This window comes from Gobius niger (assembly GCF_951799975.1).
Source record: "Gobius niger genome assembly, chromosome: 20".
In the NCBI taxonomy this organism is placed as follows: Eukaryota; Metazoa; Chordata; class Actinopteri; order Gobiiformes; family Gobiidae; genus Gobius; species Gobius niger.
Window position 1 is genome coordinate 26,210,234 of NC_136871.1, and position 27,830 is coordinate 26,238,063.

The 27,830-nt window shown below is 42.2% G+C and overlaps 1 protein-coding gene across 1 annotated transcript in view; it reads left to right on the forward strand.

The window, feature by feature from the left end:
- Positions 1–27,830, forward strand: part of LOC306979668 (inositol 1,4,5-trisphosphate-gated calcium channel ITPR1-like) — a 123,957-nt gene that overhangs the window by 31,355 nt on the left and 64,772 nt on the right. Inside the window, exons 9-39 of the mRNA XM_079578741.1 lie at positions 543–689; positions 813–908; positions 2,510–2,554; positions 4,501–4,655; positions 5,203–5,302; positions 7,124–7,284; positions 7,388–7,529; positions 7,863–8,021; positions 10,954–11,126; positions 11,222–11,341; positions 11,854–12,048; positions 12,131–12,382; positions 12,531–12,672; positions 12,745–12,898; positions 13,038–13,228; positions 13,968–14,100; positions 14,178–14,232; positions 14,306–14,471; positions 15,570–15,728; positions 15,824–15,895; positions 15,976–16,113; positions 16,730–16,855; positions 16,967–17,167; positions 18,013–18,264; positions 18,530–18,655; positions 18,947–19,075; positions 20,531–20,651; positions 21,089–21,273; positions 26,065–26,213; positions 26,308–26,419; positions 26,797–26,832. Coding sequence (XP_079434867.1) covers positions 543–689; positions 813–908; positions 2,510–2,554; positions 4,501–4,655; positions 5,203–5,302; positions 7,124–7,284; positions 7,388–7,529; positions 7,863–8,021; positions 10,954–11,126; positions 11,222–11,341; positions 11,854–12,048; positions 12,131–12,382; positions 12,531–12,672; positions 12,745–12,898; positions 13,038–13,228; positions 13,968–14,100; positions 14,178–14,232; positions 14,306–14,471; positions 15,570–15,728; positions 15,824–15,895; positions 15,976–16,113; positions 16,730–16,855; positions 16,967–17,167; positions 18,013–18,264; positions 18,530–18,655; positions 18,947–19,075; positions 20,531–20,651; positions 21,089–21,273; positions 26,065–26,213; positions 26,308–26,419; positions 26,797–26,832 — 4,392 coding nt within the window. The remainder of the gene's footprint in view (positions 1–542; positions 690–812; positions 909–2,509; positions 2,555–4,500; positions 4,656–5,202; positions 5,303–7,123; positions 7,285–7,387; positions 7,530–7,862; positions 8,022–10,953; positions 11,127–11,221; positions 11,342–11,853; positions 12,049–12,130; positions 12,383–12,530; positions 12,673–12,744; positions 12,899–13,037; positions 13,229–13,967; positions 14,101–14,177; positions 14,233–14,305; positions 14,472–15,569; positions 15,729–15,823; positions 15,896–15,975; positions 16,114–16,729; positions 16,856–16,966; positions 17,168–18,012; positions 18,265–18,529; positions 18,656–18,946; positions 19,076–20,530; positions 20,652–21,088; positions 21,274–26,064; positions 26,214–26,307; positions 26,420–26,796; positions 26,833–27,830) is intronic.

Genomic DNA, 27,830 nt, shown 5'->3' on the forward strand with positions numbered 1-27,830 from the left:
GTTAGCATTAGCCCGATGCTAACATGTAGCATCATGTTAGCATTCTCCGTGATTCATGTATTTATGGGCTGTTGAACCACTTTGCTCCTCCCCATGTCTTTGTATCTTTATTTAGTAGAAACTATATTCATAATTCAGCGTTTGTTACAGTAGTTTTTGAATAATTAGAGAAAATTTACATTTTTTCAAAATTGTTTTCCCCCTTAACTGTTTTTAAGAATGACCATATATGGGCGATTCCAGAGATGCCGTCTGAATCTATCTCCAATTCATCTGTTATTTAGATTGTGACGCTGAAAATATGGGCAATTTTGACCTGATATCTGTCACAACTTCATTTTCTTCCTTGATTCTTGTTTCCTTGACTCATGTTTGTATTGGTGTGGTAATTGGATTTGTTATATCTGGCCAACATCAAGCTATATGTATATTGTATGTATACTTGTCAGATCATCAATACAAGATCTTTGGTGAGAAATGAATGCAACACTGGAGGAAATACTAATCAGCTTAATCTTTGACTCATATGTCCTTATTGATAGGGAGATGTGGTCCGACTGTTTCACGCCGAGCAGGAGAAGTTCCTCACGTGCGACGACCACCGGAAAAAACAGTACGTCTTTCTGCGCACCACCGGGAGACAGTCCGCCACCTCCGCCACCAGCAGCAAAGCACTGTGGGAGATTGAGGTAAATAAACATCCATGATTGCACTTTGCATTTCATTTATTTATACCTTTGTCATTTTAATTGCATTTGAATTATGTTGATATTTCCTTATTTTATCTGTTCTCTTCATGTCTGTAACATTAGGTGGTGCAGCATGACCCGTGCCGAGGAGGAGCCGGCTACTGGAACAGTCTCTTCAGGTTTAAACATTTGGCCACTGGACACTACTTAGCTGCAGAAGTGAGTCAAGTAAAAATGTACCGTACGTTACGTTCATGACATCGCGAAATCGAAATTGAGGTGGTGGGCAAAATTCAATGGTGGCAACGATGGCAACCGTCAAAATGCAGTTATTTTTTACTTGATTTACAGACACAGATGGCAACTTTGGAATTGCCCATGTATGGTCATATCTGAAACAGCCAGAGGGGGAAAACAAGATGAGAAAAAAACATTTGCACTTTTTGCAACCACTACTTTATAGCAGTACTAAGTTTCTCTTGCCCCTAGAGGCCATAAGCACAACTGCAGGTGTCGTAGCAGGTTGCGATTTTTAAACGTATTAATTGTCTTGGAGAGTAAATACTACGCTCACAGGAAAGGCGAAGGGAGAGAGGGATATTGTACATCCAATTATACAATGGAAATAAATGTTTTCACTCAAACTTGGCTGTAAATACTGTTTGAAGTGACGCTTGCCCGCAGTTAGCTTTGCCCATTAGCATGTTAGCTTCTTCTTCGTGATTCCATTAGTGTGTATTGCTTGCTCCGGTCCGGTGGTAGTGAAGTTGCAAGCATGGTTTTCTGGCCAGAGACATCAGGGGAGAGATGAACTACCCCCCAATCATCCCATAAACACTTGTATTACCCCCCACAGGGACTACGAAAAGGATTCATTAAGGTAAACACGTTACTTAGTACTGCTTTAACAAATGCTGAATTATGAATATATATTTTTACAAAATGAAGATACAGATAGGTGGAGTGGAGCAAAGTGGGTCAACAGCCCATTAATACGGACGCTAACTAGGAAGCTACGTTAGCTTCATGCTACATATGCTAACATTCACAATGAGTGGCGTTTTTGCTTCTACTGAACAATTTTCTATGCAAAAAAAACACCCAATTTTGGCTTGGTGTGTGTGGAATACATTGAGAGTCTGACAGAAAATGGCAAAAAAGAAGGGAAAATTGTGATTCCTATGAGAGATTTCCTTCCCCATGCCCCCTTTGTATGACGCATTGCCTGCATCTATGGCTCATATTTTTGTTATCAGGCCTACTCGGACAATCCACTTGAAACAAAGTCAATTACAAAGAACAACGTCTTCTCTGTCAGCGCCTATGAACTTAGGTCAAATAATTTTCTCATAAAGGTGTCCAAAAGTTGTGACAATATATGTATAAACATGTGTGTGATGTCGGCCAGCAGAATAGACTTTCATCCATAAGAATATGTCAGGTTTGTAAATCCACTCACTTAAAAAATAACGATCAGGGAAAACATTTGTCCATTTTATTTTTTGCAGATTTCTTTCAAAAATAGTCTAAAACGTGAACACAACCTACTCCTGATCTTGTAGTATAGCAAGAACTGTGGAACAAATCTATTCTCCTAATAATTTACTAAAATGATGCTAAATCTCAAGTGAAACCAAAAAAACTAATTTTTAAACAAACATGTATTGCCCTCTCATTTGCCACATCATGATGTGATTGCTGTGGTTAGTGGACTGCGGATATTTATTCATTGTCGCAGTCGCCGCGTTAGGAAATGTGTCGTAATGTGTCGTAATGTGATCCAGATACAAAGTACCTTAGGAAGTATTTTATTTGTGCAGGTAAACCCAGAATATGAAGAGGAATGTCTGGAGTCTCGATCCTCTGTAAGAGACACACTTTTGAAAATGTCATTAGCATAATTATTTTCAAAAATAACTGATTTCAGACATCAGCACTGGATTATTCTGTTATTTCACTCTAAAAAGCTATACTTTTTTTTTAAATGTACACTATCAAGCTATGACCAGCAGATGGCAGTGTTCACTTTTGAATTGATATGATTTGCGAGCTCCGCTTTCTACATGTGACTTTCCCATGTGCACATAGGGTTTGTGTAGGTTCAATGCCACTGTCCTTCGCCCCATTCCTTAATTTGCCTCGTCGTCCCTCTGATAAACCAATGCTGTTTGACATTTTGCCAATGCCAAATGCCACTTTGTTCATTTGATTATTTAGTGACGCACATTCTTGAACACTGAGTTTTATTGCCTCATTAAATCAATACATTTAACCAGAACAATTCCAAGAATGCCAGTTAATTGAATTGACACAGTTATTTCAGTTATTTGGCACCCATTCCCAAGAGCAGCTATACAAACCTTTGGGTCACTTCGCTGCTGCTTCTACAGGCCTGAAGGTTCATTCAATTAAATGAATAAAAAATGCTGAAGTTGAAAATCTAATTTCTATTACAAATAGATAATTATCTTCTGAAGGTTTTGCCATGGTCCTCACTGTCTCCAGACCTGAACAGCATTGAAAATCTGTGGATAGACCTTGAAAGGGCTGTCCTTGCTAGCCAGCTCAAACATTTCTGAGAACGGGAAGAATGGGCAGAAATCCATTCATCTAGAATTGTTTTATTCCGATAACGATATGCGATACAATATGGCCCCCACCCCCACCGCATACACAGACCATCACAGGACATGTTCAAGGGCAGCTGAACACAGACAATAAGCATGTGAGACAGAACATGACAACCAGCGGAAAATAACTGATACGATGCATTGCACAGATCCTTTTCGCACTCGTCTCGATTGCACTAATCCTTATTGCACTGATCACTATTGAAGTGATTCCTATTGCACTGACCCCAAAGGCACTAATCACTTTTGCACTAAACACTATTGCACTGATCACTATTGAAGTGATTCCTATTGCACTGATCCCAAATGCACTAATCACGTTTGCACTAAACACTATTGAACTGATCACTATTGAAGTGATTCCTATTGCACTGATCCCAAGTGCACTAATCACTTTTGCACTAAACACTATTGAACTGATCACTATTGCACTAAACAATATTGAACTGATCACTATTGAAGTGATTCCTATTGCACTGATCCCAAATGCACTAATCACTTTTGCACTAAACAATATTGAACTGATCACTATTGCACTATTCACTATTGCACTGATAACTATTGAACTGATCACTATTGCACTGATCACTATTGAACTGATCACTATTGAACTGATCACTATTGCACTGATCACTATTGAACTGATCACTATTGAACTGATCACTATTGCACTGATCACTATTGAACTGATCACTATTGAACTGATCACTATTGCACTGATCACTATTGAACTGATCACTATTGAACTGATCACTATTGCGCTGAACCCTGTTGCACTGAACCCTATTGCACTGATCATTATTGCACTATTCACTATGGCACTGATCCCTATTGAACTGATCACTATTGCACTGATCCCTATTGAAATTTAAACCTCTTGGCTTTGATTGTTTACAAGCTGTGATAGTACTTATTAGCAGGGTGCCCAAACTTTCACTGTGGCCTTATTTCCTTTTCTGGTATTTTGAAAATATTTGAGGGAAAAAAGGAGAAAAAGGAGAAAAGTTTGAAATGTAATGTGAATGTCTCATCTGCCTTCATACATAAAACAGACATTTTAACCAGGGGTGCCTAAACCTTTGCAAGCAACTCACTGTAGCTCTTATTATTGCATAGCTGCAGTTATTGATTATAGTGTTATTTCGCGTATACATATCATAGTGTACTCTTGTTTTCTTTAGATGGACTCAGAGCAGGAGGCACTCCGAGTTCGGCTGAGAAGCATCCAGGACAAAGTCATGTACACTTTGGTGTCGGTCCCAGACGGGAACGATATCTCCTCCATCTTTGAGCTGGACCCCACCACGCTGAGAGGAGGGGACTCTATGGTGCCCAGGTAACACGTTTCAAAGTGATATCTGGTGTTGTGATCTAGCACAACCGTTTGAACCAAGCTCCATAGCAGATAGCATGGGGCCATGGGCATTCTTAATTACTCTTTCCCCCAGAGACTTTCCCTTTAAAGGATATCAGGAGTGCTGTGTACTGTCATGCTCCTGACCTTTGTGATCGCGTCAGGAGATGATCTGGAGTTTTACTGGGCTGTGTGGGTGGGCACAGATGGAAAATGAATGCGGAGGTTTTTCATCCTCAAGCTCACGTAAACTCATTATGGCGTGACCTAAACCTACACAGCTGATGGGTCATATAAGAGGACAGGCTTGTAAACATTGTCCCAACATTATTGTGAATATGATGAAATTAAATAGGCTCATGATTTTATTCAAAAATGCTTCTTCTTCCAGTGTTTTGGTGCATTTGAACTTCAAATTAATCATATTTGACTGGAAACATTACTGGCGGGAAAGCTCAATTGTAATATTGTAATAATATAGTAATATTAGAGATTATTGAATTCAATTTGTCTGTTTTGTTTTTTCCAGAAACTCATATGTTCGTCTCAGACACTTGTGCACAAACACGTGGGTCCACAGCACGAACCAGCCCATCGACAAAGAGGAGGAGAAACCCGTCATGCTCAGAGTGAGTGAATGAGTTCATTCTTTAATGAAGGGACAGTTGACAGATTTGTCTAATAATAATAATCATCATCATCTATCCACTGTTTGGGCCTTGTGCTAGTGGAGAGATGAAGAGGACAAGGTGGCTGTTTTAGTCATAGATCAGGGTGGGGAGTGGGAACTTCCTTTTTGAAAAGTGTGTGGTGATGTTAAGGAGGGTCAAAGAGGGGTGGGTGAGGGCCCTATGGAATGGGCTGGATGGGGCGTTTTGTGTCCACACCTGTTTCACTTGCTAGTATGCTGTGCTCATCACGCTGCTACGCACCTTTCGTCACTTAAAATTCCCATGTTCCTGATCGTAAATAAATGTTTTTATAGGTGGATGCCTTCATGGATCATTGGTCCTTACTTTATTCAAGAAGATTGTCATTGTGTAGCTGTAAATTCAGACCATTATATGACAACAATACACATGTTTAAGCCCCTTGTGATTATTTCCTGTCAGGTTATCTCAAATCCCTGGTTTATATAACGATCGTCCACAGACACTGTGAGACCTGTGCTGGATGTACAGTTATTTATTTCATTTTCAAAAAAGGAAGTTCCAATACCCCACTCTGTATAATGATTGAGATAATCAGGGGCAATGCGTTTGCGTCTTTGTTTTCAGATTGTTACAAAAACTTCCATTAAAAATGTACTGCCCAACCAAAAAAAAGTCACCACCTGGATGTAACTGTTCTGATCTGTGGTCGCTGCAGTTGGTCAGGTCTAGGTTCAGCAACACTATGCGCCCACAGAATGCGATCAGCTGACGAGCTAAACATCCTGAATGAACAGGTTATTCCATAAATATTCCAAGATGACAATGTCAGGATTCATCACGCTCACATTGTGAAAGAGTGGTTCAGTGAGCATGAGGCATTTTAACACTTGGATTAGCCACTACAGAGACCAGATCTTAACCCCATTGAGAATCTTTGTGCTGTGCTGGAGAAGGCTTTGTGCAGTGGTCACACTCTCCCACCATCAATACAAGATCTTGGAGAAAAATGAATGCAGCACTGAATCTTTTGGCATTGCAGAAGCTGATGTGTCACAGCAAATGTGTGCTGTAATCAAAGCATAGAGCGTGTGACCGTTTTCTTTTTTTTTTGTAAAATCTTTTTTTGTGTGAAATCTTTGTTTATTCGGAAATATTTCAACATCATAATCTTATTTGTTCTGCACTATTATGTGACACCATCTCAGTCTAAATTAATCTGTGATGAAAGGAGCACTTAGCTCTAGAAACTTGTTTTGCTTAATGAACACAAAGATCCAGTTCAGAATAAATAAGATTAAGATGTGGACTTCAATGTTTCCTGGTGATTGACAGTCTTTATACTGGATTACAGTTAAGATTAGCCGTATTACCAGGAAATAAAGGGAACATGTGTTGTCATAAGTACCATAATTTCCATGTTATTCCACTTGTTGATACCATGCATTGTCTATCCCATTTATAACCGCGTTGTGGATATAATATAATTTAAATGAGTCATATTTCTTGTCCATGGCCCTTCAAATGCAGCCAATTATTTGAAATGCTTGATAAAGAATAAAATAAAAAATCTTTCTAGTCAGTCTAAAATTTAAAGTGACCCAAATAATTTCTCACACTGACCTACTTTGAACCCAGTTATGTGGAGCTGCTGGTAACACACCACGATTCATCTGCCACCTTTTATGAACACAATGCATCAATATCACAGCAGGATTCCTGGTAACATAGGGAGCATTACATCAGTTTTTGAGCTCTCACAAAAGACAGGACTGAATTTGTTTTGTGTTTTGTTCGCAGATCGGTACGTCCGCACAGAAAGAGGATAAAGAGGCTTTTGCCATCGTCCCGGTTCCGCCTTCTGAAGTCCGGGATCTGGACTTTGCCAACGATGCCAGTAAAGTACTTGCTTCAATCGCTGGAAAACTGGAAAAAGGCACCATCACACAGAATGAGAGGAGGTACAGCTGATCAATGGCATCTTTTTAGCCATTAGGTGCAGGGCTGCTAATATCAGACAAGGGATTATTCTTCAAATCATACTTATGTTGTGTTTCTAACCAGAGCAGTTACCAAACTCCTTGAAGACCTGGTGTTTTTTGTGGTGGACATACCCAACAACGGACAGGATGTTTTAGAAATCATGGTCAACAAACCGAACCGGGAACGCCAGAAACTAATGAGAGAGCAAAATATTCTGAAGCAGGTAACAACGCCAAATCCATCATATCACTTCTCACGCGTGAGTACGATATTACAGTACCTTTGGTACAAAAAAACCAATACTTAAACACAGAAGAACAAGACTTCCTGAGGCAGAGCAGAAAGGTCTGTGAGATGAAACCTGCCAGCTCTGCTGCAGCAAAGCCGATCAAACAGGCCCTGTCCAGATCATTGCTGAGCCCAAACACCACAGTATTGCACAGTCCACTGGGAAGAGCAACATTTTCAATAATATCTGGAGACATTTACTATTGTGCGCCACTATTTGACCAATAATATGACATTGCTACTGACAGAATTACGTTTTTGTGAACAGATCTTTAAGCTGCTGCAAGCCCCGTTCACAGACAGCGGCGATGGCCCGATGCTGAGGCTGGAGGAGCTCGCCGACCAACGCCATGCCCCGTTTAGGCACATCTGCCGCCTCTGCTACAGAGTCCTAAGGCATTCGCAGCAGGACTACAGAAAGAACCAGGTAACGCCCCTGTAACTAGCAACACAAGTCACATGACACCATTACTTTTATAGCATGGCAGCAGAGATTGAAATATCGTCAAGGGACAGTGTTGATTAGGTGAGGCTCACGGTGCAGTTACAGATCACCGGTGTTCCATTCAGCCCCATTCATAGTAATGATCCCGTTTGGTTTGGGAAATTAATATGGCTCAATCTCCTCCTACGAAGCCTGTTTCTTAAAAGGGCATAAGACGAGAAGCCCCGCCCTCAAATTGGCTACGAGCAACCACATAGCTCAAGAGCCTGTCAATCATGGATTTAGGCTTCCCTTTTTGATTTCTGATATTACTAGCTGAGACCCGGCCTTCGGCCGGGCCTCGCTAGTCTCCACATTTGATATTCAGAGATTGTGAGTGACTACAAAGAAATGTCCAACCCGTCACACAGTTCAGCTGTAGGCCAGTGGTTCCCAACCCATTCCAAAAACTATGGCCACTACAAATGAGTAAAAGAATGAAGGCAAAAAACAATTTCAAACAAACTGCAATTGGAGTGTTTGATGCACCCGTGCTCCTCTCTTATAAAGTACGACAATATTTTCGCTAAACTCGGGGAACAGGATTCAAGAGACAGTGGAATAATTATGGATAAATATTAGGGGTTCAGCTCTAACGGTTTGGTTCACGGTGCAGGACCCGTGGTTTGGTGCATCACGGTAGTGTACAAGAAAAAAAAAGAATGAGTAGGTTTTGAACTGAAATAGCCTAATGATCGTTGTTAGACAGTATTTATAACCTTACAATAAAATTGGCAATGCGTTCAAAGCTGCTTTAGATTCAAATGTACCTCTGGGCTCACAATACGTGAAAGCAAAATAGAAAACAAATGGTACAGCAGCAAAGTTAAAAAAAAAAGGGAAAAAAACTACGCAGTGCAGGCCATGCGCTCGTTAAGTGGTTTCATTTTCGCTTTGACTCACACGGAGGATAAATCAGTCGGAGCAGGGCGTTTGATTAGAGGCTCGTGTTTGAGCAGGTTTTGGGCACGCACGCACATACACACAGGCACACATCGCCCTGTTTGGATGCGCGCACACGCACGGCAGTCAGATCTCGTGCACTCGCGTTTGTGTGACAGCGGGTTGTCCTCGGACAGCAGCACCGCGGTCCATATGGACCCGTGGCCAATGCCCGCGGCCGGTGGCTTCCTGGTGTTCCCAAACGGTCTCCCATCCCAGTCCTAACCAGGCCCGTCCCTGCTTAGCTTCGGAGGAACGGTCTCCCATCCCAGTTCTAACCAGGCACTTCCCTGCTTAGCTTCAAAGGTCGGTATGGGAAATAAACATGGCGGCGCCCAGGCGGCGGCCATTGAGATAGCGTTTTCTATAATAGATACAAACAACGGCGTGGTTAAAAATATGACACTACCCCACATGGATCACATGGGTCGTAGCAACTTTTAGAAAAATAAAAACTCTTTGGAGCCAAGTTTACCAGGTGTCTTTTGGAGTCGCCCTTGGCCACCAGGGGGTGGCATTACAGCAATGTCAGCTCCATGAGGACCAAAGAGAGGAGCTTTCCTGCTTGTTTGTTAGAATAAGGCATTTTGTGCACATTTTCAGCGACGAAATCTATCTAATGGATATAATATATGGTTTTATTTTGTTGATGTATTATTATTATTATTATTATTATTATTATTATTATTATTATTATTATTATTATTATTATTATTATTATTATTATTATTATTATTATTATTATTATTCAACGTTTTTTCAGAGGGGATTTTGGATCTTGTTTTATTTTTTAATTTTTATTTATTTATTATTTTTTTATTTTTGGTTTATTTGAGCAGTTGAAATTCTGCTCAAAAGGAGTGGGCAGAAGCAAAAGTTTATTATATTATTTTTTTATAAGTTTTTTTGGGTTCAAAGCTCAATAAAGATATTATAAGATATTAATAAATCCCTCTGAAAAAACTTTAAAATCTTGTTAGGTCCAAGACAGGAAAGTTTGGAGTCCGTAGCTACGAAAGTGGAGCAAAATCCTCATTTTGAGTAAACCAGCCCTAAAGCTCTGTAACATTTCTCCACTCTTCTGTACCGGGTGTCTCGAAGAAAGAAAAATACCATATGTGGATATAATGTCATGTTGAACATGTAGATATAAAATATGTCAACATTAGCTATAGTGAAGTTCCGAGATATCTCCACCTCGCGGGCGACAAATCGTCATAAAAAAAAAATCGTACAGGATAAGTTTTGTCAAATTTGATACTCTGACCTGAAAACTAAAATGTTGTGGGAAGAAGAAACAAGCAAAATCTCCACTTCAACCACTGTGTGAAAAATCCAAATTTTAATAGAGTGAGATAGGGATAGATATATATATTTCTTTTTTACTTTTGCCGCAGATTACTGACATAAATGCCATTTTATTTATGTATTTACATAAAAATGGACAAACTTGTCACATTTTCAGTGACAAAATTTGTCATGCACTCTGTAGATCCGAGTGCGTGCACCTGCACAATCAGTAACATGAAACTCACTAACCCGTCTCGTTTGGGATTTGTTACCTATGTATGCCTGTAGTTTAGATGTTCATTCAACCCTGTTTTATGACATCAAGCATTTATATAGGTCCTTAGTTGCTAGGACAAGCCGTTTCCAAGGAAATGAACAAAAGCCCTAAGCTGAGAAAGATGATGCTAATAACCAGAAAGCACATGTAGACTTCCCGTACTCAGAATCAGAATTGTTTTACTGGCCATTGTTAGTGATCAGGTTCACAACTAGGAATGTTTTTTCCGATACATTTGTGCAACATGATGAATTGCCAGCTTTAGCTGCTTGTAATATCATTTGTTTTCTGAACAGAGCCTATAAATCAGCTTCTTTCTGTTGTGTAGCATCTGTTCTTCTGACAGTCTGTGCCTCTGTTTCTCAGGAGTACATAGCCAAACAGTTCCGGTTCATGCAGAAGCAGATCGGGTATGATGTCCTGGCGGAGGATACGATCACGGCTCTGCTCCACAACAACCGTAAACTGCTGGAAAAGCACATCACGGCGGCGGAAATTGACACCTTCGTCAGCCTCGTCCGTAAGAACAGAGAACCCAGGTGTGTGCATACCTCCTCACGCCACATTTACATTCTTTTGAATAGAATACATTTATACATATCGTTGTTATACCCTTTCTTCCATCTGTGTGCAGGTTCCTGGACTACCTCTCAGACTTGTGCGTGTCCATGAACAAGTCCATCCCTGTGACACAAGAGCTCATCTGCAACGCTGTTCTGGATCCAACCAACGGAGACATCCTCATAGAAACAAAGTGAGGGTTTTTCTGTAATTACTGCCATTAAATCTTGAGTTGATCCAAATTCAGAAACAAACAGTTCTTTTTCAACAGAAACTGCATCTAGAGACTTAAACCTTACACTCTTAGACATTTTTTCCCCTTTGCAATACATGACAAATCACATCTTGCCAAAAGTGGGACACAAAGCGTGTCTAAGTGGGACAAGTTCAGATCTGGACTCCAATCCATCTTATGCTCCCTGAACCATTCTATCACAATCCAATGTGAGCTTGAAATATGCCCGTGCCATCAGGGAAGAAGAAATCCAGTGTTGGAATAACCTGGTAAGTCAGGTAGTCGGCGGATCTCATTCTTTGGGAGTATAGCGTTGCAGAATATGGATCTGACCAACTGCTGCAACCCCACAATTAGTTACATCCAGGTGATGACTTTTGTTTGGTCAGGCAACACCAGCAAGTGGAAGACAAAATAAAACATAAACAGCAGATTTAATTATTACTAACCTAATGCCTTCCTTGTTTCAGACTAGTGCTGTCCCGTTTTGAGTTCGAAGATGCTCATCTGGGGGAAAGCACAGTGGAGTCAGAGGAGGACGAGGAGGAGGTGTGGCTCTTCTGGAAGGACAGTAACAAAGAAATCCGCAGCAAAAGCATCAGGGAGCTGGCCCAGGACGCCAAAGAGGGGCAGAAAGAGGACCAGGAGGTGGTCAGCTACTACAGGTGCAGGAATCAAATTTGTTGCACCATTGTAGGAAGCATATAGCAGATATTGTAGTATCTAGTCTCTATATTGACTCCGCAGGTACCAGTTGAACCTATTCGCCCGGATGTGCCTGGACCGTCAGTACCTGGCCATCAATAAGATCTCGGGCCAGCTGGACGTGGACCTCATACTGAGATGCATGTCTGACGAGGACCTGCCCTTTGATCTCCGCGCCTCGTTCTGTCGGATGATGCTGCACATGCACGTGGACCGCGACCCACAAGAGCAGGTCACCCCCGTCAAGTATGCCCGACTGTGGTCCGAGATACCCTCCCAGATCGCCATAGACGAGTGAGTTTTTATGGTTTTAATGGTGACGTATTATGCAAAATCAACTTTTTGGAACTTTTTTTTTTCCCCATACAAATACTAATATTGCCCCCTTGCAGTATTTCACTTTTATGAAGCCTAACAATACTTTTCCTTTGCGTGATCTCAGTTATGACAATGATGGCACCTCCAAAGATGAAATCAAAGAGCGTTTCTCTCAGACAATGGAGTTTGTGGAGAATTACCTCAGGGACGTCGTGTGTCAGAGCTTCCCATTCGCCGACAAAGAGAAGAACAAGCTCACATTCGAGGTCTGTACCAGTTATACTCACTCCCATCAGCCATTTTACTGAAATAATATTTGTCCTATGAAACCATTTTAGGTGGTGAATCTGGCCAGAAACCTGATTTATTTCGGCTTCTACAACTTCAGCGACTTGTTACGACTGACCAAGATCTTGTTGGCTATCCTCGATTGTGTCCATGCCAGTACAATGTTCCCATTCAACAAGATCGACAAGGGAGATGAGAATAAAGGTGGGTCTAATTTCATTGATAATGGACTTCTCAGCTTCTGTTTGTGTTTGTCCGTTGATGATAAGTTGCTCAAAGCCAGCATTCTGATTATTGAATGTGTGGCTGTTCCTGAAATAGTGTTCCTTGTTTGTGTATAAAGGCAGTAACGTGATGAGGTCCATCCACGGCGTGGGCGAGCTGATGTCACAGGTGGTTCTCAGAGGTGGCGGCTTCCTGCCCACCGCCTCCAGCAGCTCCACCAACAGAGACAGCGTCAAGACCCAAACCGAGCCTGAGAAACAGGATATCCTGGTCATGGATACCAAGCTCAAGATCATTGAGATACTACAGGTGAGGAGGGGCGGAGACTTTGGACTAATAAGCATGCATAACAAGGACTCTAACAAGGACTCTAACAAGGACACTAACAATGACTCTAACAAGGACTCTAACAAGGACTCTAACAAGGACACTTTTCAAGGACACATAACAAGGACACATAACAAGGACACATAACAAGGACACCATTTTTTAAATTTAACCGTTATTTAGCCAGGAAGTCCGCTGAGATAAATCTGTTTTTCGAGGGAGACCGTGCCCAGAGGCAACGGTGACATTTATAAAACAAGTTACAAATCAAATAAGCACAATGAAAAAATGTAGTCAGTCCAACAGTAACATTTACACACTCTTGGGATTAACACTAACAAGGACACGTATTGTGTTTTCAAACAGGCTGTGGATAAACTTGGTATGTTTAAATAGAAACCAGAATAGAAACCAAAAATATATACAGTGCGTGCATAATTATTAAACAAGTGATTTTTTTTTCCCATGTTGGGAAAATTGTGTTCAACTGAAAGGTATTGAAGTGTTCCATGTTATAGGATGTTATAGGTATCTATAATGAGAGAAAGTGTGGCCAAAGCACCGCTCTTAAAATTAAAAAAATATTGAAACAGGATCACAGAACTGCCAAACCTTTGTACCAATAGCCAACAACAGCCATTACCTGGGACACCTCAATGCAACACCTTTTCAGTTTTCAAGAAGCTTTCTTATAGCTTTTCCGTGATGTTTGTTCTTCCAGTTCATTTTGAATGTACGACTGGACTACAGGATCTCGTGTCTACTGTCCATCTTCAAGAGAGAGTTTGATGAGAGCAACTCCCAAAGTGATTTTTCTGTTTCGGGGACAGTGGAGGGACCAAGCAATATGCCTGGTCAGTTATTCCTTTCAGCCAATACATTTATGAGAAGTGTCTGATGATGCTATGCCTTTGGTTGCCTATGGTTACAGGAGCGCTGGACTTTGAGCAGATAGAGGAGCAGGCGGAGGGCATATTTGGCGGGAGGTGATAACACTGATTTTCATTCAGCGTATGGCCTCTGCATTACTTTGATGGTTTGTTTCACTTGTTATTCTAGCGAAGAGAACACCCCGTTGGACTTGGATGACCACGGGGGCCGTACCTTCCTGAGGGTCCTGCTCCACCTCACGATGCACGACTACCCTCCGCTTGTGTCCAGAGCTTTGCACCTGCTCTTCAGACACTTCAGCCAGCGGCAGGAGGTGCTGCAGGCTTTCAAACAGGTACAGAATTGAATGTATGTTCTCATGGCCAGAGTGTGGTCTGGGGGTTTGCATCGCAGAGCTGAGGCACATTGCTTTTCTCAGCGTCCACAGTTTGAATCCCAGCTGTGACAGATTTGTCAACGTTTCTCCCATTATACATTTTGTATTTAGCGTGTTTTTGTTTTTTTTACTCACAATGAATTTTTTCGATACCAGTACTTTAAAGAGGGGGTATTATGCTTTTTTCAGTCCCATAGCACCAGTCTATATCACACTACAATGATGACCAAACCTTCTGTTGGTCTGTAAATGCAGTAAATTAGAATAACTGCCTTGTATAAAATGTCTCTCTCAAAATGGCTGTAGTGAATGTCTTGAAATAGGCCTCTGTCTCTTTAAGAACCTCTGAGCCTTTCAGACACGCCCCCTTCACACGCTGTCTGTGGCATCAGTGGGGAGGGGGTTCTGCTGAGGAGCACTGGTTGGTTACTCGACTGGTGACGAAAGCTCGGAGGCGTCTCCAGGAGGTGGGGGCGTTCCTAGGAGGACTCAGGCAAACCTATCCCTAAAATGGCCGCCATCAGAGATTACTCAAAAATACGTGAATGTGCCAAGGCAACACTTCAGCCATGTTTTAAATGAGGGAATGACATAATGACATGATGTAAAGCTTGAAAAAGTCCATTTTGCATAACACCCCCCCTTTAACAATACTCGGTTTTCAGCATCCATTCCTGAACGATGCTTTTTCCGATACCAACACTAAGATATTTGTCAATTAGAATCAGAAAACAGAACAGTAATGTGTGAACAATGGGGGAAATTGTGGCAAAAATAAGGGGGAAAAAAATAGGTGAAGAATTTGGAATAAATCTGAGGAAAATATTAGCAATAAGAATGAGCAAAAATTTGGGGGGGAAAAATTGGAGCAAAAATAAGAAAGAGAATTGAGAATAAATAGGGGGGGAAATAGGCTAATAAACACTGGGCAAAAATGGGGAATTAATTGTGTGAAAAAAAAACATTTATTTGAGCTGAAACAACCAAGTCGCTTCCTTTGATGCTGTCCCTGGACCAACAACTCTATTTGAAAATGCCCACTCATCTTTTGTTCAGGTCCAGTTGCTTGTGACCAGTCAGGACGTGGACAACTACAAACAGATCAAGTCTGACCTCGACCAGCTGCGCTCGATCGTAGAGAAGTCCGAGTTGTGGGTTTATAAGAGACAGGGGACGGATGAGGGCCAGGACGCTGGGGACAACGTCGTAGACAAGGTGAACGTCGAGCAGCGCCTTAGTTCCTCTCCGATAAGTCGGTAACATATGAACAGCTGTCCATCACGTGGTTTTACAAACTCTTACATCCACAGGGAGGCGTCGGCTTTGACAAACCAAAGAAAGCAGAGAGCACCAGCAGCTACAACTACAGAGTGGTCAAAGAGGTACAGTGCTTTCTTTATAGTTTATTTTGCAGTCATTTTATTCCATTTATGTCACCTGTATTTATCTTTGCTTCTCTCAGATCTTGCTGCGCCTCAGTAAGCTCTGTGTTCAGGAGGGGCTGTCGGGGAGGAAGAGCCGCAAACAGCAGCAGAGGCTCCTGAGGAACATGAGCGCTCACGCCGTGGTGCTGGAGCTGTTGCAGATCCCATATGAGAAGGTCAACCACAGACACAACTTAGACAATCTCTTGATTGTCCAATAATACGTATTTGGTCTTTTAAGGATATTAGTGCTAAATTAACAGTAAAAATGCCCCCCTCATCCCGGTTTACTGGCCTGTGCCTCCTTGATCCAACAATGGCGTTTATTGTCTTCTGGTCTAATTGTGGGTGACTCTCAGGCTTCCTGTTGAGTTGTTTACTGCAAGCTTGATTATTCCACACGAATGAACATTGTCCTGTTCTGGCCGACCACCACATTCAGACATACGCAAGGTGGGTGAAGTGTCTTGCCCAAGGACACAACAGGACAGGGCTGGGAACAACAAGACGCCGATAAGATTCACCATTAAGATGAGTTTTGAAAAGAGTCCACCATTAAAAAGAGTCATTCATCTTTTCTGAATTTGTAACTGGTTAGTTTCTGAATTTAGGGATTAATCAAAAGTGGCTATAAAAAGTGCATGCACTAAAAAGCACTAATTATACAGAGGAGAATGTTTGCAAGTGTCCTTGTTATAAAGCAACAGCTCCAGCTTTGGGATTTTCGATTCTGTCCTTAAGGTTGTTCTATTGGGCTCCTTTTCTCATCCAACCCTTTTGAACCATTTTCAGGGTGAGGACTTGCGGATGCAGGACATCATGAAGCTGGCGCATCAGTTTCTACAGAACTTCTGCGCTGGAAACCAACAGAACCAGGCACTGCTTCACAAAAACATCAATCTGTTCCTCAACCCAGGGGTAAGCAGCATGTTAAAGCTGAAAAACTAGTCATTAAAGTGTTTCTTGTGCTATAACACTTCATAGTACTACAAGCAATGGACATTTCACTGTGTTTGATCCTGCCTGCAGATTTTGGAGGCTGTCACCATGCAGCACATCTTCATGAATAACTTCCAGCTCTGCAGCGAGATCAACGAGAGAGTGGTGCAGCACTTTGTCCACTGCATCGAGACTCACGGGCGAAACGTTCAGTACCTCAAGTTCCTCCAGACCATCGTCAAGGCAGAAAACAAGTTCATCAAGAAGTGCCAGGACATCGTCATGGCTGAGGTGCTACAGGCATCATTACTGTGTCATTCTAGCTTAGTTTAACTTTGATTATAAATCCAGTAAGGTGTCTAACACAAACAAGCACTGAGCGATTGAAAGTCTATGGCTTTGCTTATTCTAGTTCCTTTCAGCTCCTTGTAAGTTAATTGAAATTATTATTATTTATTTATTTTTTATTTTTTATTTTTTTTTTATTAAGTGATAGGTAATACACAGGTATAAAGTGATGGGTATATAGATATGAAGTGTGAGAAGGACATAGGACACAAATGGGGTACATTACACAATTAACACTTGTATTACCCCCAGAGGGACGATGGAAATGATTTATTAAGGTAAACAAGTTACTTAGTTCTTCTTTAAAGTAGGCTCATGGTGGCTACTTTGAACATGACCATATATGGGCCGTTCCAAAGTCTGTAGCTTTAGGGGAATCATTTTTGCTTCAAAAGTTTTACATCATGAAAGACTAAAACAAATTGCAGAACAGCTTACAGGTTCAGCGGGTCCATTCGTGTCTAATTGTTGCTATACATCAAACTATGAAGATTTAAGGTAAGGGCATCCAATTGGATTTGTAATGCATTTTGAGCACTGCTACTGAATGACCAGGTTATTTCATCAATGGATTCTTTCTTCCCTGGCGGCGCAGGCATTTTCCACACCAACAATGGCAGGATTCATCTGTCTCAAATAGTGAAAGAAGGGGGGTACAAAATAATCTGTCTCCATTTGGCATTCATGTGTATAAAACCTGCTATCACTGTATTTTAGACCTCTGCAAACATGTTCTGCGTGATCCGTGCGTCAGTTTGAAACGTGCACCCGCTGTAACCTGTGTGCAGTTGGTGAACGCCGGAGAGGACGTCTTGGTTTTCTACAACGACCGCGCCTCGTTCCAAACCCTGGTTCAGATGATGCGGTCCGAGCGCGACCGGATGGACGAGAACAGCGCGCTCATGTACCACATCCACCTGGTGGAGCTGCTCGCCGTCTGCACCGAGGGCAAGAACGTCTACACGGAGATCAAGTGCAACTCTCTGCTGCCGCTGGACGACATCGTCAGAGTGGTCACGCATGACGACTGCATTCCAGAGGTGACAATCAGACCCATCTGTCCCTGTCCTATCGGTTACAGAGATATTGACTATAAACCATCTTGTCGAGATTTGAAATTACCTTGAATTAAGCTTTTTGCTGTTTTTTTGCTGGTCTGTTCCTTTTTCGGAGACAGCCACAGCTAAAGACGGGAGAAATATACAGGCGCATGTGCAGACATTACAAACTTGGCTCGATCCATTATTTCCATATAGTCATTATCCCTCATCTGTAAATCCTCTGATCGTTTATTTTCAATGCCAGATAAAGATTGCGTACATCAACTTCCTGAATCACTGCTATGTGGACACGGAGGTTGAAATGAAGGAGATCTACACGTCCAACCACATGTGGAAGCTGTTTGAGAACTTCCTGGTCGACATTTGTAGAGTAAGTGATATTCTTCTGTTTTGTGTTTCTCCTACGAAACTTGACTCGACTATCCTAGTGTAATGGGTCTAATTTAAAGCAAATGAATGAACTATTGCTTCAACCTCTTACTCCCCACCTTAACCGAGTGCATTTTCTCCAGTTCTCCAGTAAAAAACATCCCTGAAAGCTTTAAGAAGATAAAGAAACACAAATCAAATTCAACATCTATACAATTAAGAAATCCACAAAAACAACAACAGCATTGAACACGTGAGGTAAACACAACTTATCTGTCTCCTATTCCTGTAGGTTTGTAACAACACCAGTGACCGTAAACACGCAGACACCATTTTGGAGCGATACGTGACCGAGACTGTGATGAGCATCGTCAACACGTTCTTCAGCTCCCCCTTCTCCGACCAGAGCACCAGCCTCCAGGTAACCCACTGTCATCTGTCATCTCTTCCCCAAAGTTCATTTGCTCACAAACACAGACGCTTTCCCCGCCGGCTCCTCTTATTGTCCAGCCTTCTTTATGCTCTAAGTGGGTCAGGCTAGCATTTCCATTAGACCCCAAACATGTTTTTCATCATAGGCATTTTCATCACCTCAAAAACATGTGTCTTTACCGAGAGGGGACTCGATTCTCCTCAGACATGGCCCGTAGGTTTGTTGGGATCGGGACGTCACCAGCTCGTCTCTATAGAGCTGTTGCCGATTTGCTTTGTTTGACCACAGGCAGCCAAACATGAGGTTTCAAATGAGCTATCAAGCCAAACGTCTTGTTTTGATAAACCCCTTCAAAACGGCATTACCGGCATCTATCTGGCATGTCTGTTAATGTGGTGAGTTCAGTGAAGTGGGGCCTGAAACACAGCGACATATACAACTTAGAATGTTAGAATGAGTAGTACATTTGAAATAACTGTGACAAAATAATAATTAAAAAACTGCTTTCAAAACAGGAGGATTTTGGAGATCATATTAAATCACGCTTTTATTTTAAGCTCTTTAGCATGTAGCTCTTAAATGTGTTCAGGTGAGAAGTACGTGCCCTTTATCCAGCATAACCATACACCCCCATATTAATGATTACCTCTTTTCATTCCATCTGATTTGGTTCAAGTCCCCCACAGGTGAATGGTTTTCTTGATTAATTTAATTGTTACATTGCAGTTTGTGGAGAGTTTTTCTCTCTAACTGTATAGGGGAAATGGGCCATTAGTCATAGTCCTGTAATGCACTTCACGTTAATTGTCCACCATTATGTGAAGTACTTTCTATTGTGTTTATTTAATCAAATTCACTTGTTCTGTGTGTGTAGGCGTCGTTTTTACATAACATATTTACGCTTTGGAAAGTTTCACAGTCGTCTGCCCAAACCTTTACAACTTTTTCTGCTTTCTGGGGGATAATTACAGTAATACAGTTCATTCTCCAATGCTTCAGTATGTTAATAACTTTTTATTTTAAACACCCATCGTAATTGCATCATTTTCCCCATACAGCACATAAAACTAAACGCAGAATATGTATATTATGGCTGAACACAATTTCAGGCAATGAAAGATAAAACCTTGTTATTCACCAAAAATATGTTTTTTCTTGATTAAAGACATCATGGTGAAAGTAATCAGCTCTGGTTTGACATTGCGAATATTTAGTTTCAGCTATTAACTGTAAAATTATACGTGCTCTGCTTGGCCGAAACAGGCTCTACATGGATTTTTTTGAAGTACAGCCTCCTTTTCTTCTGGATAGTTAGTGTATGTTCAGTAGCAGCGTCTGTGATTGGCTGTCTTCCCTTTTGTTTTTTGTTTTTTTCCACTTGAACAGTGGACAGTAGATAATAAAGTGTGTTTGTAATATTGCTGTATTGTCTGTCCTCCTCAGACCAGGCAGCCGGTGTTTGTGCAGCTGTTGCAGGGAGTATTCAGAGTCTATCACTGTAACTGGCTCGTGCCACTGCAGAAGGGCTCCGTGGAGAACTGCATCAAAGTACTGTCGGATGTTGGTAAGATCCTTGTTCATTTAACCAAAAATCCAACTAGGGCTTGGCTTTTTAACATTTTCAGTCGGGTATCAAATGCTCCATTATGAATACATAATGCATAATGAGATATGATGAGGAGCACAGTGGGTCAACAGCCCATAAATACATAAATAACGGCGAGTGCTAACCATATCACTAATGTTAGCTTAATGCTAAATGCTAACTACTAGCTGTGAATACCAGTTTTTCTACTTCTAGTGGACAATCTGCTTATTTTAATGCCGGAATGAGACAAGACCTTCACATGGACCTGATTTTGACTTGAATTTGTTTGCTAATATAGAAAGTATACAAAAATTGTGATTTCCATAGCAAGCTTCCTTCCCCTTGGCCAGGCCCTGTCCCCTGGCCATTGCCTCCTATATTTATTTGTCTGACTTTCTGTGTTTTGTCTGTAGCTAAAGGAAGAGCGATAGCGATCCCTGTGGACCTGGACAACCAAGTGAGCAACCTGTTTGTGAAATCCAACAACATCGTTCAGAAGACGGCCATGAGTTGGAGGCTGACGGCTCGAAACGCAGCGAGGCGAGACTCGGTGGTCACAGCTTCACGGGACTACAGAAACATCATAGAGAGGCTACAGGTATATGTTGTACAGCAGACCTGGGAAAGTTTGCCCAGGTCTGCTGAGATGATTGAGTCCAGCCTACGACTTGTAGGGCATAAATTCCTGAGTATGTAAAAGAAAGTCTCTAGCCCATTCCTTTGCAGAGCTATGGTTTTTTAAAGAAATTACCCGAATGCTCACTCCAGCCACAGGGGGCTGCTTAAATAAAAATAAAAGGGACACGTGTCCAGCAGCGAGCACTGACATAATGAGAGATCAGGATACAAACAACACATTGGCTGCAGTCCGGTCAGGCTCATTATTTTTCATTTATTGAATTTATTGTTCTCCCAATCAAAGCATAGCATTGAGGAGCTTTTATTAATGGACCCCGGCAATACACACCCCTTGTCTGTTTTGGACCCCAGGGAAATTTACTTGTAGACCCCTGCTATCGCTTCACTTCCCAGAAACTCTGTTTGAAGGAAGCACAGAGGGGCTTTCAGTGCGATAGTAGAAGTTAACGAGTATAAGGCGTTGAATAAGCTAAATAACGATGCACACAAATGCGTGTCCTTGGCTTGATATGGATAAATATTTTCAGAAAATAATAGTATTTCAGATATTCAAAATACACAATTTTGTGTAATGTACAATAGGATAAAGTTGCAGAATAAGTTTGAGTTATTGTTGGTGCGGCCCTCCGGCTCAATTCAGGCTTGTTATGTGGCCATCCATCCATCCATTTTCTTCGGCTTTATCCGGGGCCGGGTCGCGGGGGCAGCAGTCTCAGCAGAAATGCCCAAACTTCCCGATCCACACACACCTCCTCCAGCTGTTCTGGGGGGACCCGAGGCGACACCAGGCCAGCTCGGAGACATTGTCCCACCACCGTGTCCTGGGTCTTCCACGAGGCCTTGTCCCACTAGGACATCCCTGGAACACCTCCCGCGGGAGGCGACCAGGAGGCATCCGAAACAGATGCCCCAACCACCTCAGCTGGCTCCTTTCGACATGAAGGAGCAGCGGCTCTACTCCGAGCTCCTCCCGGGTAACTGAGCTCCTCACCCGATCTCGAAGGGTGCGCCCAGCCACCCTGCGAAGGAAACTCAGGAAACTCATTTTGGCCGCTTGTATTCGCGATCCTGTCCTTTCGGTCATTACCCAAATCTCATGACCATAGGTGAGGGTGGGAACGTAGATCGATCGGTAAATCGAGAGCTTTGCCCCGACTCAGCTCCCTCTTCACCACGACAGACCGATACAGCGACCGCATCACTGCTGACGCCGCACCGATCCGTCTATCGATCTCACGCTCCATCCACCCCTCACTCGTGAACAAGACCCCGAGATACTTGAACTCCTCCACTTGAGGTAAGGACTCCCCACCGACCTGTAGAGGGGAAGCACCTTTTTCCGGTGGAGAACCATGGCCTCAGATTTGGAGGTGCTGATCCTCAACCCGGCCGCTACACACTCGGCTGCAAACCAGGACCTTCAGCTGCCCAAGAGCAGCTGAAGGTCCTGGTTTGTTGAAGCCAACAGAACAACATCATCTGCAAACAGCAGAGTTGAGATCCTCGAACCCTCGAGCACCCGATGAAGGGTATGGAGCTGGTCCAGTGTGCCATGACCAGGACAAAAACCGCATTGTTCCTCCTGGATCCGAGGTTCAACTATCGGCCGGATCCTCCTCTCCAGCACCCTGGAGTAGACCTAACCGGGGAGGCTGAGGAGGGTGATCCCTCTGTAATTGTTATGTGGCCCCTTATGAAAATGAAATGCCCACCACTGGTGTACAGGAACAGCATAGAGAGACTACAGATATGTCAGTGTACAGGAACAGCATAGAGAGACTACAGGTATGTCAGTGTACAGGAACAGCATAAAGAGACTACAGGTATGTCAGTGTACAAGAACAGCATAGAGAGACTACAGGTATGTCAGTGTACAGGAACAGCATAGAGAGACTACAGGTATGTCAGTGTACAGGAACAGCATAGAGAGACTACAGGTATGTCAGTGTACAGGAACAGCATAGAGAGACTACAGGTATGTGTCGGTGTACAGGAACAGCATAGAGAGACTACAGGTATGTCAGTGTACAGGAACAGCATAGAGAGACTACAGGTATATCAGTGTACAGGAACAGTATAGAGAGACTACAGGTATGTCAGTGTACAGGAACAGCATAGAGAGACTACAGGTATGTGTCGGTGTACAGGAACAGCATAGAGAGACTACAGGTATGTCAGTGTACAGGAACAGCATAGAGAGACTACAGGTATATCAGTGTACAGGAACAGCATAGAGAGACTACAGGTATGTCAGTGTACAGGAACAGCATAGAGAGACTACAGATATGTCAGTGTACAGGAACAGTATAGAGAGACTACAGGTATGTCAGTGTACAGGAACAGCATAGAGAGACTACAGGTATATGTCAGTGTACAGGAACAGTATAGAGAGACTACAGGTATGTCAGTGTACAGGAACAGCATAGAGAGACTACAGGTATATGTCGGTGTACAGGAACAGTATAGAGAGACTACAGGTATGTCAGTGTACAGGAACAGCATAGAGAGACTACAGGTATATGTCGGTTTACAGGAACAGTATAGAGAGACTACAGGTATGTCGGTGTACAGGAACAGCATAGAGAGACTACAGGTATATGTCGGTGTACAGGAACAGCATAGAGAGACTACAGGTATGTCAGTGTACAGAAACAGCATAGAAAGACTACAGGTATGTCAGTGTACAGGAACAGCATAGAGAGACTACAGGTATGTCAGTGTACAGGAACAGCATAGAGAGACTACAGGTATGTCAGTGTACAGGAACAGCATAGAGAGACTACAGGTATGTCAGTGTACAGGAACAGCATAGAGAGACTACAGATATGTCAGTGTACAGGAACAGTATAGAGAGACTACAGGTATGTCAGTGTACAGGAACAGCATAGAGAGGCTACAGGTATGTCAGTGTACAGGAACAGTATAGAGAGACTACAGGTATGTCAGTGTACAGGAACAGCATAGAGAGACTACAGGTATGTCAGTGTACAGGAACAGTATAGAGAGACTACAGGTATGTCAGTGTACAGGAACAGCATAGAGAGACTACAGGTATGTCAGTGTACAGGAACAGCATAGAGAGGCTACAGGTATGTCAGTGTACAGGAACAGCATAGAGAGACTACAGGTATGTCAGTGTACAGGAACAGTATAGAGAGACTACAGGTATGTCAGTGTACAGGAACAGCATAGAGAGACTACAGGTATGTCAGTGTACAGGAACAGCATAGAGAGACTACAGGTATGTCAGTGTACAGGAACAGCATAGAGAGACTACAGGTATGTCAGTGTACAGGAACAGCATAGAGAGACTACAGGTATGTCAGTGTACAGGAACAGCATAGAGAGACTACAGGTATGTCAGTGTACAGGAACAGCATAGAGAGACTACAGGTATGTCAGTGTACAGGAACAGCATAGAGAGACTACAGGTATGTCAGTGTACAGGAACAGCATAGAGAGACTACAGGTATGTCAGTGTACAGGAACAGCATAGAGAGACTACAGGTATGTCAGTGTACAGGAACAGCATAGAGAGACTACAGGTATGTCAGTGTACAGGAACAGCATAGAGAGACTACAGGTATGTCAGTGTACAGGAACAGCATAGAGAGACTACAGGTATATGTCGGTGTACAGGAACAGCATAGAGAGACTACAGGTACAGTGTGAGGAAAATGTATGTGAACGCCTTAGAATATCTCACATTTCTGCCTAAATTGGTCATAAAATATGGTCGGATCTTTATGGATTACGAATGAATAAACAGTGTTGGCTTAAACTGCTTAAGCCCAAACATTTACATTAGATCATATTATTAATGGCCATAACATGTGAACATTCACAGGAGAGGGAGTGAACCCAGGAATCGCTGAACTGCAACAGTTTTGTAAAGAGGAATGGTCCAAGATTCATCCTGATCGTTGTGAGCGTCTGACTACAGGAAAGCAGTTATTGCTGAAAAGAAAGATCAGCCAGCTGTTTAATACAAGGGTTCACTCACTTGTTCCACGCTGTTGTGAATGTCTCAGGTCTTTCTGCAAAATATCTTGATAAACTTGTGAATTAATTTTTCCATTGGAATCATGGTGTGGGGCTGTTTTGTTGCCTCAGGACCTGGACAACATGATATCATCAATAGAAAAAATAATTCACAAGTTTATCAAGATATTTTGCAGAAAGACTTGAGACATTCACAACAGCATGGAATAAGTAAGTGAACCCTTGTACTGAATAGCTGGCTGACCCTTCTTTTCTGTAGTTGCAGATTAGACATGCACGATCAGAATGAACTTTGGACCATTCCTCTTTACAAAACTGTTGCAGCTCAGCGAGATTCCTGGGTTCACTTACTTTTTGCTCGCTGTTTACATGTTATGGCCATTAAAATATGATCAAATGTAATTGTTTGGGTGGTTCTAGTTTAGGCAGACACTGTTTATTCATTCTTATGATTTTGACGAAGATCAAGCCACATTTTATTATCAATTTACTCAGAAATGTGCGAAATTCCAAAGCGTTCACATATATTTTCCTCCCACTGTAGATGTCGGTGTACAGGAACATCAGTTTGATTATAACAAGTCTGTCTAATAAAATGGGCTAGAGCTAAATTTTAGTGGCAGTTACTACATACATTGAAATGGATAATGTCTCTGCTCATTAAAGTGATCCCAAAGTTGAGAGGGATTCAAATTCACATGGCCTTTTGAGAACTGTAACAATGCTCCTAACGGCAGTGTTTCTTCAGGACATAGTGTCAGCCTTAGAGGACCGGCTGCGCCCGCTGGTCCAGGCCGAGCTCTCGGTTCTGGTGGACGTCCTGCATCGACCGGAGCTGCTCTTCCCCGAAAACACCGACTCACGCAAGAAGTGTGAGAGCGGCGGCTTCATCTGCAAGTACGTTACACAGCAATTCAATCATTTAGGCCCCGTTTTAAATAAGAGAGTGCAGGTTAAAAAGAAAAAAACGTTTTCCTGGATTGTTTTGCAGGCTTATCAAACACACAAAGCAACTACTGGAAGAAAATGAAGAAAGGCTGTGCATCAAAGTCCTTCAAACGCTTCGAGAGATGATGACCAAAGATCGAGGTTATGGGGAAAAGGTAGGACAACAAAATATATACTTCATTCTTATTATCTTATAGAAACAGGCAATGTGCTGTCGACATTTTAATAGGACCGCGTTTCAATTACAGCACCTGCTATTTCATAACAAGCATAGAAAAACACATTGGTCTTAGCTTTATTTTCAAATACTTTCCAACTAAACTAAGCAATAGAAAATCATGAGAACCCGCCATATGCACTTGATGTGTTGATACTTTATGCAGACAGCTGTGTGTGTTACAATCGTATGCATCTCTTGAGTGGCTTCTCTGTGCATTAACTGTTTTTGCCATAATGGTCACTGTAACTGCTTCCACAGCCCTGAATGACTGCACCGCACTAACCTGTAACCCCTCACACTCTTCTGTTACAGCTCAGGGCCTTTGATGACGAGATCGATTTGCCAAAGGTTGTTTTTCCCAAATTTTCTGCTAAATTCTTATCAAAAGCATATGTCCATTCTCATCTCTGTTATATGTCCAATAACTGTCCGTGTCATGCTACTAGTGGCTACTTTCAGAGGAGAGGAGGTTACAAAAACAAATGAATTAAAAAAACTCGGAACACCGCGACCAATTTCAAGCTTTAATATTACTCATGCTCATCATTTTGTTTGTGTCACTTCCTCCTCTCGCATTTCATCTTTTACACTGCAGCCCCATCCTCTGGTGGCCATCCGGGATTCATAGAACCGCTGTTCCATGTAACTTTAGTTTGTCTAGTTCTTTAGCTGGTCTTAGGTTCGTGTTGTGGGAGGGCCCTGTCTGTCCGTGTGATTGTACTGTGCATTGTGCGGGTGAGCAGGACCCAGAGGCAGAGATGAGGTGTGTGCACTGTGTTGACCGCATATTTAAAGTCCATTTTACTGGACTACCGGCGCTTCCTATACGCCAATAACGCACGTTGGGCATCTCATTGAGGCCACTGTGATTGAAAGAGTTTGTACAGTATTTGTGCCGCTGGTTTATTAATGTTTTTAACAAAAAAGGCAGCCCTTATACTGCATTTTGAAGCATTGTTTGCCTTGGCTGCTAAGTGATTAGTTGCAGTGGAATGGATATAGTATTTTTAATGGTAGTAAACAACACTAAGGTCATTTTATGTTCTCTGAAAACCACTAATGCTAACTGCAGTGACAGTAATGTGACACTTGTTTTAGTTCACCATGTTACATATGTCGAATTTATTTATTTTAAAGGTGCATTATGCAACTTTTTATGTGGGAAAAATTGTTGATATTTGTGCGTATCTGATCTTGTAGTGACCCAGTGTCTGTGTGAGTGGTTAGCCTGGCGCCTTTGCTTTTCGATCACAGAGGTCTCTACAACACTCCAGGATCAATTGTTTTTAGTTCCTGGTAGGTGTTCACTGCTGTTGGACCTTTTTACCAGAAAAAAGGCGTCATGC